Source organism: Microtus ochrogaster, chromosome 5 (assembly GCF_000317375.1).
Source record: "Microtus ochrogaster isolate Prairie Vole_2 chromosome 5, MicOch1.0, whole genome shotgun sequence".
NCBI lineage: Eukaryota > Metazoa > Chordata > Mammalia > Rodentia > Cricetidae > Microtus > Microtus ochrogaster.
In genome coordinates this window covers 3,468,198-3,481,642 of record NC_022012.1, presented here as the reverse complement: position 1 = coordinate 3,481,642, position 13,445 = coordinate 3,468,198, and the positions used below count along the sequence as shown (strand labels likewise).

The 13,445-nt window shown below is 38.1% G+C and overlaps 1 protein-coding gene across 3 annotated transcripts in view; it reads left to right on the top strand.

The window, feature by feature from the left end:
* Nucleotides 1-13,445, top strand: part of Cep126 (centrosomal protein 126) — a 60,155-nt gene that overhangs the window by 33,717 nt on the left and 12,993 nt on the right. For 2 of the 3 annotated variants that reach the window (XM_026779379.1, XM_005346787.2), the window contains exons 7-8: nt 6,188-6,300; nt 8,945-9,014. The exons of the other annotated variant lie outside the window; for it this stretch is intronic. In XM_026779379.1, coding sequence (XP_026635180.1) covers nt 6,188-6,300; nt 8,945-9,014 — 183 coding nt within the window. The remainder of the gene's footprint in view (nt 1-6,187; nt 6,301-8,944; nt 9,015-13,445) is intronic. 3 annotated transcript variants of the gene reach the window in all.

Below are 13,445 nucleotides of genomic sequence, written 5' to 3'. Positions count from 1 at the left end.
AAGACGCAAATGCCTTTAATTTCTCCTACACTTTTATAACCCAATACAACAGGGGGAAGAAGACAAAAGACTGCTTTAACGTGCTACAAAGGACAACATCAAGTCATTAGCATTTTGTTGTTTAGGCAGTGAACCCACCCTACACCAAGTAACCTGAAGGTGGCCACTCTCAAGGTCAAACCCCCTATCTCAAAAGAAGGACCAGAAGTACGCTTGAATGTCCTGACCATTAGTCAGGACAGAGTAGATCTACCTATATGGGCCATCTTAATGTCAAAAGGACCAGGTAACCACACCCAGGTCAGAATGTGTAGCCCTGGTTGTTGTTAACCATTTTGAGCAACCTCAAACTCTCTGACCTTCAGACAAGGTGGAAATAGGTTCATTTTTGGGCCTCCACACTTGTTTGTTCTGTTTTGTTTGACATAGAGTATAGCTCTGTCTGGCCTGGGAACTCACTATGTAGACCAACTGGACTCAAGTTCACAGAGCTCCTCCTGCATCTGCCTCCCAGGTACTGGGATTAAAGGCATGTGCCACCATACCCGGCTTATTTTTAAAACTTTATATGAATTCCTTATATGCTAATAGTAGATGTTAACAGGCTGTCAAGGTGGCAGGTGAGCATAGATGCTTCAACCAAACTTGACAGCCTTAATTCAATCCCTGAAACCTGCATGGTGGAAGGAGAGAACTGTCTACTCCTAGGTGACCTCCAAATGCCACATAGGTGCCATAAGGCAATACCTGCAGTTTAAAGAAAGAAGTGTTTTAATAAGTATACAGCCCTCCCATCCCTTCCAGAACACTGCAGCTCTGCCTCTGTTGGCTTTTTGTCTCTGTTTTCAAGTAGTGAAAGAACAGACACCGTTGTTTGGAACAGTTTTGAGATTTACTTCTCTATTGAATGCCATTGGCCCTGTCACTCACGGCTTGTGAAGCCACTTGAAGGGAATGGACTAGAAGTCCATAAAACTTCCTGCCAGTGGGAATCAGTTCCCTACTGAGAAAGAGCAAGGGCTGTTCATAGAGGGCGCTGGCACTACAGTATAACAAGTAGTGTGCGCAGAGAGTTTCAACATTCATATTCAGTGTCCTTTTTAAAGACCAGGGGTTTGCTGTGTACTACACATTGTACTCCAGATCCCAACAGGGCCTGACACTTAGTAGACACCCTGGCTTTTCTTTCATTCCTTCGTTTGTTTATTTGTTGTTTTTGAGACTTGAGAGGTTAGTTTTGTTTTGTTTTGTTTTGTTTGGTTTGGTTTTGTTTTGTTTTGTTGAGACAGGATCTCACTGTATAGCACTGACTGCCCTGGAGCTCAGTAAATAGACCATACTGTCCTTGAACTCACACAGATCTGCCTGCTTCAGCCTCACACGTGCCAGGATTTACACACCTTACTTAATTTTTTTATTATTTTTTATTTGTCACTTGGTCTATGTATATCTATGCCACATGTGTGAGGATGCCTATGGAGGCCAAAAAGAGGGTGTCAGGATCCCCATGACACTTGAGTACAGATTCTTGTTAGCTACCTACCGTAAGTACCAACAAACTCAGGTCCTCTGTGATGGCAACTAGGGCTCTTTTTCTATTGTTTTTATTGAGCTATATATTTTTCACTACTCCCCTCCTACTCCTCCTCTCCTACTCCTTCCCTCCCTTTCAACCTTCTCCCAAAGTCCCCATGCTCCCAATTTACTCAGGAGATTTTGTCTTTTTCTACTTCCCATGTAGATTAGATCCATGTATGTCTCTCCTAAGGCCCTCATTGTTGTCTGCATTCTCTGGGATTGTGAATTGTAGGCTGGTTTTACTTTGTTTTATGTCTAAAAGCCACTTATGAATGAGTATATATGATATTTGTCTTTCAGGGTCTGGGTTACCTCACTCAATATGATGTTTTCTAGATCCATCCATTTGCCCACAAATTTCAAGATTTCGTTATTTTTTTGGCTCTGTAGTACTCCATTGTGTGAATGCACCACATTTTTCTTATCCATTCTTTGGTTGAGGGCCATTTAGGTTGTTTCCAGGTTCTGGCTATGGCAAACAATGCTGCTATGAACATAGTTGAGCACGTGTCTGTTGACATGGTAAAGGTTTCTGTCCCACACAGTCTTGCAGCTGTTCAGTCCCAAAGAAACACACAGAGGTCTGCATTAATCATAAACTGCTTCTCATTAACTCTTACATCCTCTATTAAGCCATAAATTCCTGTTGGTGTCAGCCACATAGCTTGGTACGTTTCATCAGCAAGGCATTCTCGTCTTGCTTCCTCTGAGTCTGGGTAATGACTGCAGACTACGCTTTCTTCTTCCCAGAATTCTCCTGTTCTGGTCACCCAACCTATACATCCTGCCTGGTTGCCCTGCCTATACTTCCTGCCTGGCTACTGGCCAATCAGCATTTTGTTAAATCAATACAAATCTTTACAGAGTACAAGATCATTGTCCCACAGCACATGTCCTTGTGGTATGATTGAGCATCCTTTGGGTATATGCCCAAAAGTGCTATTACTGGGTCTTGAGGGAGGTTGTTTCCTAAATTTCTGAGAAGTTGCCTTACTAATATCCAAAGGGGCTGCACCAGCGTGCACTCCCACCAGCAACAGAGGAGTGTTCCCTTTACCCCCACATCCTCTCCAGCTTAAGTTGTCATCAGTGTTTTTGATCTTGGCCATTCTGACAGGTGTAAGATGGAATCTCAGAGTTGTTTTGATTTGCATTTCTCTAATAGCTCCCCCAGTGGTCACTCCCTAGTACCTACTCCTGTGAGCATTGCTGCCTCAGGCCTGCCCTGGTGGAGATTGCGCCTAACTAGAGTTCTTAATGAATGACCCATCCTCTCTAGCTACGAGACTTTTCATAAACTGGATGGATACAAACTACATTAGCAGGTGGAAAATTAAATGCAAAGAAAGTAACCTAAATCTCTTCACTATTCACTACAAAAAATTCTAAGCAAGGATAGAGACTGAGTTTTTTAAAGAATGAAGAGAAACTGAGGGGAAAAATATTGAGAAAAATAAGTAAAATTATTGTGGAAGTTATAAAACCTTGAAATACGTGTTATATGAGATCATATTCTAAAGTGCAGACTAATTCCTTACAGTGAAATAATTATGCTTATCCTCATCAGAAAATAAAGAAAAAAATTATAATGAATAAGCCCAACTAAAAGGTTAAATTAAACCTCTAGGGCAAAGCATGTCAACCACACTGTCAGTGTGGTTTGCCTGCTACTGATAAACACAGCATGCCTTCCTCCCCAGACAGGACAGGATCCTATACTAACTATGCAGCTGAGTTGGAACGGGCAACTGAAACAAAGTTAGACTAGCAATGGAGATTAGGACTTCAAAGGTACAGACTTAGAAATGTTAATAATGCTATTTTTAAATAACATTAAAAATATAAGCCTATGAGAGTAACTGAATGTAAATATTTGAATAACCTGTAGCAAAGACTAAAAACATGACGAGGTGAATGAACGAAGATCTGAGTGGAGAAGAAGGTACGTGCATGTTGAGGCAATGAAATTCCAACAGGCTCTGTGAAAATTGCTAGACTCTATCTAATATTTACATTATTAAGTGCATAGACCAAGAATAGTTGAGACAATTTCAAGAACAAAGTTAAAACTTTCATCTCTAAAGCCAGGTGATGGTGGCATATACCTTTAATCCCAGCATTCGGAAGGCAGAGGCAGGTAGATCTCTGTGAGTTCGAGGCCAGTCTGGTCTGCTGATCAAGTTCCAGGACAGGCTCCAAAACTACTACTCTGTCTTGGAACTTTCATTTCTAGATAGTCTATCTAAAGCTGCAGCAATGAGCACAGACTGGAATCTGTGCTAAGCCCACGCAATTAATTGCCTGATTTTTAACAAAGCTGGCAATGCATGGCAGGAAAAAAAGGAGTTCATTTTATCCTTCAGTTGCTTAAATATGTATAATCAGTAAAGTGACTTTTCCTTAACTCATATGTAAACACCAATTCCATGTCAATTGGAGATTTAAATGTGAAAAATAAAGCTCTGGAAATAATATGGTTTTAGAATAGTCAGATTGCTTATGCTCTCTGTAAAATATAAATTATTAAGAAAATGGTACTTATACAGTGAAATTGGAGTGTTTTTCATATAAAAAATTAACAAGTTAAAATGACACACCTCTGAATAGGAAAATGTATTTATAATCCTCTGGACTAATCCAGACTCATAGGTAGAATGTATAAAAGACTACAATGAATATAAAAATGTGGCTAATTCTGTCATGAGGGCTAAACCAGAGAAGCAGTACTGGGTAAAAAGGTTTAAAGAGGTCTGCTTCAAAGCATTGATTTAAATTAATATGGGCTCAGCTAGGCAAATCTAACATTTGTAGGACAGGTTATAAAGAACAGACTAAAAGACTGCAAAAAAAGGGCTAACACCAGTGTCCATGGTGATTGAATCAAATGCTACCATAACTATCTAGATTGTCTCCCTCAAAAAACTGAATGAACAAAATAATGTCACAGCAATATTGATAGTGGTTTTTAGTTGAACTGCAGACTACATCAGAAAGATCATCACTGTGCTAGGGAGATAGCACATTCAGTAAGGAGCTTGACTTGTGAACAGAGGGCCTGAAAACCCATGTTAATAGCAATAGAGCTTGAGGAGATGGCTCAGCAGTTAAGAGCACTGGCTTTTCTTATAAAGAACCCGAATTCAGTTCCCATCACACACACATAGTGGTTCACATCTGCCTGGAACTCACATTTCAGGGGATCCAAGTGTCCTCTTCTGACCTCCAAAGGCACAGGCGTACACATATAGGCAAAACACTTACTAGAAAATAAAATGAATAAATCTAATAAAAAAGATTTAATGCAATGAGTGTGATGTCATATGCTTTTAATCCTTATGAAGTTGTCCTCTGACCTCCACAGACCTGCACACATGTGTGTGCATGCTACCATACATGTACACCCTCCTATACATAAACATGCACAAATACACACAAAAACAAAGCAAAATACTAGAATAAGCTTTTCATATATAAAAGCCATAAAATGGACAATAATCATGTAAATGTACATTTAGACTTTTAGATATAACTGCATACATCACAGTAGCTAAAATTAGACACATTACTAAGGGTAAGTAAAGTTTCGTATGAACTAAAAATTCTCATATCTACAAAAATTGAACATATGTAGATCCTATGACCCACCAATTCTAGACCAACGGATTATATATGTATCTGTAACATCACAGTGTATTTCAAATAATTGTAAATATTTTTATTTTGACCTGTATAACATGTTTTGCTCTGTTATTATGTTTCATTACATAATTTTCAACCATCTTTTCAATTATGAGGACTTAATATAATATCATTACCTCACATTTTGTAAAAAAAAAAAAAAGTACACCTTTAAGGTAGGATTCGCTCTTTTAATTTTTTATAATTTCTAAGTTTATGAAACTAAGTCTGAAATGGACACTGTGACAAGACACTGCCATGACTGATGAGGGGACTGGACAAGAATGAGGGGTGTGTTTGCTCTGCCTTGCTCTTTCTCACCTGTCCTTAATTATTTTTATCATATTTGGGAATTGGCATTGTTAGAATGAGGTCTTAGTTAAGTAGCCATACAGAAAGCATAGGAAAATCTTGTGAGGAGCACCACAGCTCACAGCTAAATCCTGTCTGAGAACTTGCTCAGATACTACTTGAGATGCATAAATTTATTTCCCTGGGCACACTAGGACCCTGCAAAAAATGAAGGGTGTGGCCAACCTCTTGCCCTGCAGATTTCTCTCAGGATAATTGAACTCACTATACAGTATATGACCCCTCTGGCAAATGTAATAGGTGCCATGTAGAAAGTTTCATTTCTAATTTTTTGATAATGTTAAATTAGAATCTTTCAGTGCTCTTCCTGCAAACGGTATAAAATGCCTCGTGTATCTTCTTGGTATTCCCCATATTCTCTTCCATAGCAGGAACTGTGTTGAATGAATCCTTGCAAATGGGCCATGTATAGAACTTAGAGGAAAATTAATAGAAGTCTGCTGGCCAAATGGATGAAATGTATAGAACTTTCTACACTGCCTGACAGTAATTTGAAAATTAGAGGGATACATAATTACCTACTCAATTTTCATAATTTTTTACATTGACATTTGTTAAGATTCTGCTGTTACAAGAAGAAAACAAGTTGTTGAAAATAAGTGGAGAAAGCTGTTAGAGCAGAAGAGAAAAGTCTCTGGATCTGTAGGAATGAAGGGCACCGAGCAAATGATTGTAAGTATGGTCTCAGCAAGACTCTCTTAGTGTAGAAACCTGCTTTAAGACAGACGCTTTTGGTGTAAGCTGTACCTCAGAATCAATGGGAATACAGCCAAAGCCATTCGTTAGACAATCTTGGAATCTTAATGCTAGGAGCTTATTGTACTTATTTTCTATATTTAAATGAGTCCATATGATCAGTTGCCAGTGGAGACTTTTAACTATCTTTAAGCAATTATTTCTGGGGCCAGAGAGATGTTAAGAGTGCTGACTGCTCTTTGAAAGGACCCAGGTTCAGTTCCCAGTGCCCACATGGTGGCTCACAACCATCTCTAACTCCAGTCTGAAAAAAATCCAGAGCCAACCTCTGGCCTATAAATGAACCAGGCACAAAAGTGGTACTCACACAAACATTAGGCAAATATATATATATATATATATATATATATATATATATATGTTAATAATTATTATTATATATTTTAAATATATATAAATAAGAAAAAGTAATATATGTGTATATATTAACTTATTATTTATAGCTAATTCTGTAGAAAGGTCATTTGCAACAAAATTCCCCAAAGTTATTTAAATATGCATTAAATGGGCAGGATTAAAGAAGGGGAGAGGGGAGAAGGGATGGATGTTGGTAATATTGTATGTTATACAGTACTTTTTAAAAGACGTTTTCCATCTAGGAACCTTTTATAAGAGACTATGAATTACATGATGGTTTTGTCTTTAGGAACAGTCCAACAAACCTACTATGGCTTTTTGGACAGAGATCTTGAGTATAATCCAAAGCGTAGTAACAATTTTAAATGATGCGGAAATTATATGAGGACTGAATAAGTATAGTTTAATATGACATTTTAGAGGTCTATTTAATAATTGATTTTAGTATATTGAGAAACATGAGATGAATAATTAAAAAGCATTTTACTTGGAGCTTCTACTGTAAGTATCTCTTCTTATTTTTTTTTTTTATAGAATTGGATTAGGGTGCCCTGTAAAAATTGTACATATTGAAGAAGTTGAGGGTCTTGCCATTCATATAGGGAGCATTTTACACACTTCTTCCTGGTTCTGGGGATCAAACTCAGAGCTTCTTACATGCAAGGCAAACACTGAGCCACACCTATAGCCCAAGAGGTATTAATTTTCATGTGCATAAGGTTATTAATATAGATAACAATCATGATCTAATCTTACCAGCAAAGTGAATCATTTAGTTTATGTTTGTATAAGTTATGGTATCATTATCACTATATGATTATAGCTAAATAATAAATGTAAATACCTTCCAGATTATAAATGTAGTAGCAATTAATCAGATCCTCTTTGCAATCGCATATTATTCCCACCATTCATATCAAGATCTATGCAGGGAATACATTATCTTTCATTAAACTTGTTTTAAGCTGTATCAGATTTGCTGGTGTATCACACACCTTTAAACCCAGCACTTGAGAGACAGAATTAAGTGAATCTGAGTTGCAGACTACCCAGAGCTACATAGTAAGACCCTGTCTCTGTCTCGAAAAAAAGGAAAGAAGGAAGAAAGAAAGGAGAAAAGAAAGAGGTATCTCAAATCTTAGAAGTAGCATGGACAAGTTGCAAGTCGGTGCCCTCTCAATTGTTTCTACTCTTTGGGCGCTGTTGTATTGCTCCTTGCCTTTTGCACCTTCCCCTGCTGTCTTCACTGTCTTCCCAGTTTCCTTTCCCCTTCACACGTCTGTCACTTACACATCTGCTTGGACACCTCACACCTCACAAGGTCTTGCCACTCTTATACTACATGAATGTTCTCCATCAAAATCAAATTTTAGCGTTGAGAATTGTTATCATTTTTGTTTGGTTTTGTTCTTTATTCTAGAGGCTGGTGAAGCATACTGTTGCTACAGTAGTGGTCCTTATCACCATGTCTTAGGAAATGTGTTTTGAAATGGCATCTTTTGCCTAGTTCTTTGTGCAAAGAATGTAAGACAGATAAAATTGAAACGTCACCCTTACCATTTTACAGCAGATTTTCAGTGCCAGGTGTGTCAAGAGGAAAATACAGCTCGGGCAGCCTTGGGGTTGGGGCTGTTGCGGTGGCCTGTGTTGGTTACTCTTCAGATCAGCTTGGCAGAGCCACGTATAAGTCCCTGCCAGGCAGTCTGACAGGCTGTATTCAGGAGAGCGGGAGGGTGTCTGTCAGGTAGTGTGGAATGGCACACTTTTTGAAGATGTGTTCAGATCTCTGCTGCTTCTGCCTGCAGTCTTGTAGATACTTCCTGTCCTCAACATCAGCTGTACTCAGAACAGTCTAGCAGTGACTCACACGTACAAAGCCATCCCAGTGTAAAGTGGGATGGGATTTTTAACAGTTCTTTATTCCAGCTGATTACCACCCAGCATATTTTGCTCTTTTGTTATTCAAGAGAACGCCGCAACCTGAAACTTGGTATTAGACATAAGACAGTTTTAAATATTTATTCACCATGAAAGGCTTTAATCCAGTAGTTCTTGATTTCTGCTCCAAAACAAAAGAGATAGGCAAGTTATACAAAGAGTGACAACTAAAAATGCAGGCAACAATTTATAGATTCTTAAAAGCCTTGACCATATCATGAATTTTAAATGTGGAATTCTATTCTTATTTAACCTATTTTTATAGCATTTTGGACAAACAGTTCAAAGTACAAGTGAGCCAATACAAGCTACAAGAGGTCCCAAGACTGAAGAAGGTACGTTTTGCTATATGTATTTTCTTTTTATTTTCTTTTATTGTGTATAGATTTTTTTTCTCATATCCTGATTGTAGTTCCTCTCCCTCTACTCTCCCAGTTCCTCTCCATCTCCTCTCCCATCTGAATTCATTTCCTTTCTGTCCCATATTAGAAAATGAACAAATTCTAAGGGATAATAGTAAAATAAAATATAACAGAATACAATATAAGATAAAACAAAAGCTAACACATTGGAATAGGACAAAACAAACAGAAGGAAAAAGCCCATGAGGAGGCATAGCAAACAGAGACCCTCATTTGCAAATCAGAAATCCCAAAACACTACAAGCCATAATATATATGCAAAAAACCTATAGGTTAAAAAGAAGGAATATATATATATATATATATTAAAAATAACAGGATAAATTTTTAAAAATAGGAAAAGTCCTGCCACAATATTATAAGATAAGGACTATCCAAAGATGCCATTGAATTAGCTTTCTATTGACCATCTACAGTTGGCATACTCTTTTTTTTTCCAGTTTTTAAAAAATGATTTATACACTTGACCACAGCAACACATTGTAAACAACTAATCTTGTTGAAAATTATTTATCTTAAAATAAGATTTTATTATCAATAAGTTCTTCCGAATTGTCTAGAGGTCCTATGAGCTCCCTCATCTGTGGGTACTGACACTGTTGGAGATTGAGTTCTGTATCAATTCTATCCTTTGTTGTCTTGAAGGAAAACATGATGTTTGTATTTATAGAGCCCTCTATTTCTACATACAGCACAAACAAGTTAAAGCAAAAGAAGAAGAGAAGGGTGGACCTAACTATGGCCCACTTGGATTGAAACAAAGTTTTACAGAAAATGAATCCTAAAAGATTTGGGGGGAACAGTAAGATTAAAAGAAGGAGGCATTTCTCTTCTTGGGAGTTAAAAACTTTGAAAACCATCTTTTTAAAAAAGAAAGAAAGAAAGAAAAAGAAAGAAAGAGAAAGAAAGAAAGAAAGAAAGAAAGAAAGAAAGAAAGAAAGAAAGAAAGAAAGAAAGAAAGAAAGAGAAACCACTGGCCATAGTCTGTAGTATTTGGAGGTCTATGGGATCTCCATGGCCAACAGCTTCTAAAGGAATGACCCACTTTTGGCATTGGGTCTTGTGTGTAGCAGGGGCATTGCACCTTACTATAAGCTAATTCACCTGTATTCTTTTGTATATGTACACATTTTAGGAAGCTTCTTTTGTCTTTAGTATTTGGTGATACTAAAGACAGTTGGCATACTCTTAAGAATAGTTTGTTTCCACCAGTCATGGCACAAACCTCGGAGGCAGAGGGAAGCGGATCCCTAAGTTGGAAGCCAGCCTGGTGTAGAGTGAGTCCCAGGACAGCCAGGGCTACACAGAGAAACCCTGTTTCTGGGTGAAGTAATTTGCTTCCCCAAAGGAAACTAAATTTTCATTTGCAAGTGGCATCAATTGGAGATGGCTCCTGGGTTAGAGATGGGGCTTGTGTCTACTTCCGTCATCTCTAGGATCCCATCTGGTGGAGACCGTGCAAGCCCTATGCATGCTGCCTCGGTCCCTGTGAGTTCATATGTGTATCTGTCTTGTTGATTAGGTGACCACATTTCTTGGTGTCCTCCATCTCCTTCTGGCTCTTTCATTCTTACTGCTTCCTCTTCTGCAGGGTTCCCTGATCTTGAGTAGAGAGATTTGATAGAGACATCCCACTTAGAGCTGAATGTTCCAAGGTCTCTCACTCTCTGCATAATGTCTGACTATGGGTCTCTATTTGTTACATCTGCTGCAGGAAGAAACTTCTCTGATAACAACTGAGAAAGACCTGATCTATGATTATTGTAAAATGTCATTAGAAGTCATTCCATTGCTACGGTTTGGTTTGGTTTTAGAACAGTAGTATTAGGTTTTACTGTAGCTCCCTAGGCAATCTAGTCTCAGGTTCTTTGTCACCCAAGCAGTGGGGAGTAAGGCTTAACTCAAATCAGATGTTGCTTAGTTACTCCAACAAGCTTTGTGCCAACATTGCACTAGCATATCGTGCTTGCAGAACACTATTGTAGGTCAAAGCTGGGTTGGCGTTTACATTTCTGCCCTGGTGGTCTGCATAGTACCTTCCTGTATCAAAGACACTAGCTCCTACATGAGAAGGTAGGCTCTAGGTAGGTACCAGTTGGACTTCTCCATGTCAGTTCAGTGAGTCATGTAGGTTTTGTCTTTAGCAATGAGGACATGCATCAGTTTATAGAGAGCAACCAATAGTCTTGCTAATGGCCTGGGTTGTTTGGACAACATCTCAATTAGATAAAACCCAATACCAATACTGGAAGCTTCATTTGGTAACAAAAGCTATCCAGTTGGGGCTCTGTTTCCCCCATTGTGTGTAAGCTTCTAGTGTACTAGATTTCCTTACTACCCTTCAAATGGTCCAAATGGTCCTTAATTTTAACTAAGTATTCCTTCCCTCATCTCCCTATTCCCTCCCTGTCTCCACTTGATTCTCACATTCCAGTCAGCCCCCATTTATTCATAGCTATTTCCCTTTCTTAGGGAGATCTATCTGTCCCTGCTCCCCATCAGTCTCTTATTCAATGCCTAACATATGTGGTTATATCTTGGTTATTATTGACTTAACATTTAATAGTCACATATAAGGAAATATATATATTTTTCTTTCTGAGTCTGGGTTACTTCATTCAAGATGATTTTTTTCCAGTTCCTCCATTTACCTACAAGTTTCATTATTTAATTTTTTAATGATTGAGTAATGTTCCATTGTATGTCCATTGTCTTTATCCATTCATCTATTGAGGGACATCTAGGTTGTTTCCAGATTCTGGCTCTTATGAATATAATAGAAATGAGCATAGTTGAGCCAAGTGTCTCTGTTGGAGGATAAAGCATCCTTTGGGTATATGCCCAAGAGTGATATAGCTGGATCTTGAAGTAGAAAGATTGCCAGCGGGGCTGGAGAGATGGCTCAGCGGTTAAGAGCAGGTCCTGAGTTCAATTCCCAGCAACCACATGGTAGCTCACAACCATCTGTAATGAGATCTGGTGTCCTCTTCTGGCCTTCAGGCATAACGCAGACAGAATATTGTATACATAATAAATAAATAAATATTAAAAAAAGAAAGAAAGATTGCCAGCTTCCTGAGGAACCACCACACTGATTTCCATAGTGCTTTACTGCTTTGCACTCCAACCAAAAATGTGTGAATGTTCTCCTTATTCCATACCCTCACCAGCCTGAAGCTGTCGCTTATGTTATTGAGCTTAGTCATTCTGACAGGTGTAAGATTAAATCTTAAAGTAGTTTTGATTTGTGTTTACTTAATGACTAAGGATGTTGGACATCTCTTTAAGTCTTCTTTTGAGAATTTTGTACCCCATTTTTTCATTGGGTTATTTGTTTTCTCAATATCTAGTTTTTTGAGTTCTTTATATATTTTGGATATTAGCCCTTTATCAGGTGTGCAGTTGGTGGAAAACTCTTTTCATTCTGTAGGCTGTGGCTTTGTCCAAATGATGTTGTCCTTTGCCTTATCAGAAGGTTCTCAGTCTCATGAGTTACCATTTAAATTTTGTCGATCTTAGTACCTGTGCTAACAGTATTCTGTTTATAAAGTCTTTCTCTTCTATGAAGCACAATGTATTTTGTTTTATGTTGAGGTCTTTGGTCCATTAGAGTTGAATTTTATACAGGGTGATAGATATGAATCAATTTGCATTTTTCTGTATGCAGACATTCAGTTTGACCAGCACCATTTGTTGGAGATGCTGTCTTTTTTATGTTGTATATTTCTTGCTTCTTTATCAAAAATCAGGTGTCCATAAGTGTTGGATTTATAAGTGTTGGGTCTTTAGTTTGGTTCCATTGATCAATGTGTCTTTTTGTGCCAATATCATGATTTTTCTTTAACTCTGTAGTACAGCTAAAAATCTAGGATAGTGATCCCTCCAACGGTTCTTTTATTATTCAAGATTGTTTTAACTATCCTGGATTTTTTTGTGATTCTGTGTGAAGCTGAAAATCATGCTGCTAAGATCTGCAAAGGGCTGTGTTGGAATTATGATGAAGATTAAATTGAATCTTTTGATAAGATATCATTTTTACTATATTAATGCTACCAATCCATGAGCATGGGAGAGCTTTCTTCTGATAGCTTTGTCAATTCTTCCTTCAAATATCTTAAAGTTTTTATCATACAAGTCTTTCTTTGTTCTGTAAGTTTAGTCTTTTGATTACCATGTGCAGAAGGGACTTTCTTTTCTGGTCCATTCTATTCAGTGTTCTGTATGCTTCTTGTGAATGATTGTTCTGTCTCTTTAGGAGACAAGCCACACCCACTCTCTTCCCCATCCGCTGAGGCAAGCTGATCTTCAGCTTCTTCCAGCCTGAGTTCTCCTCCCTTCCCCCCC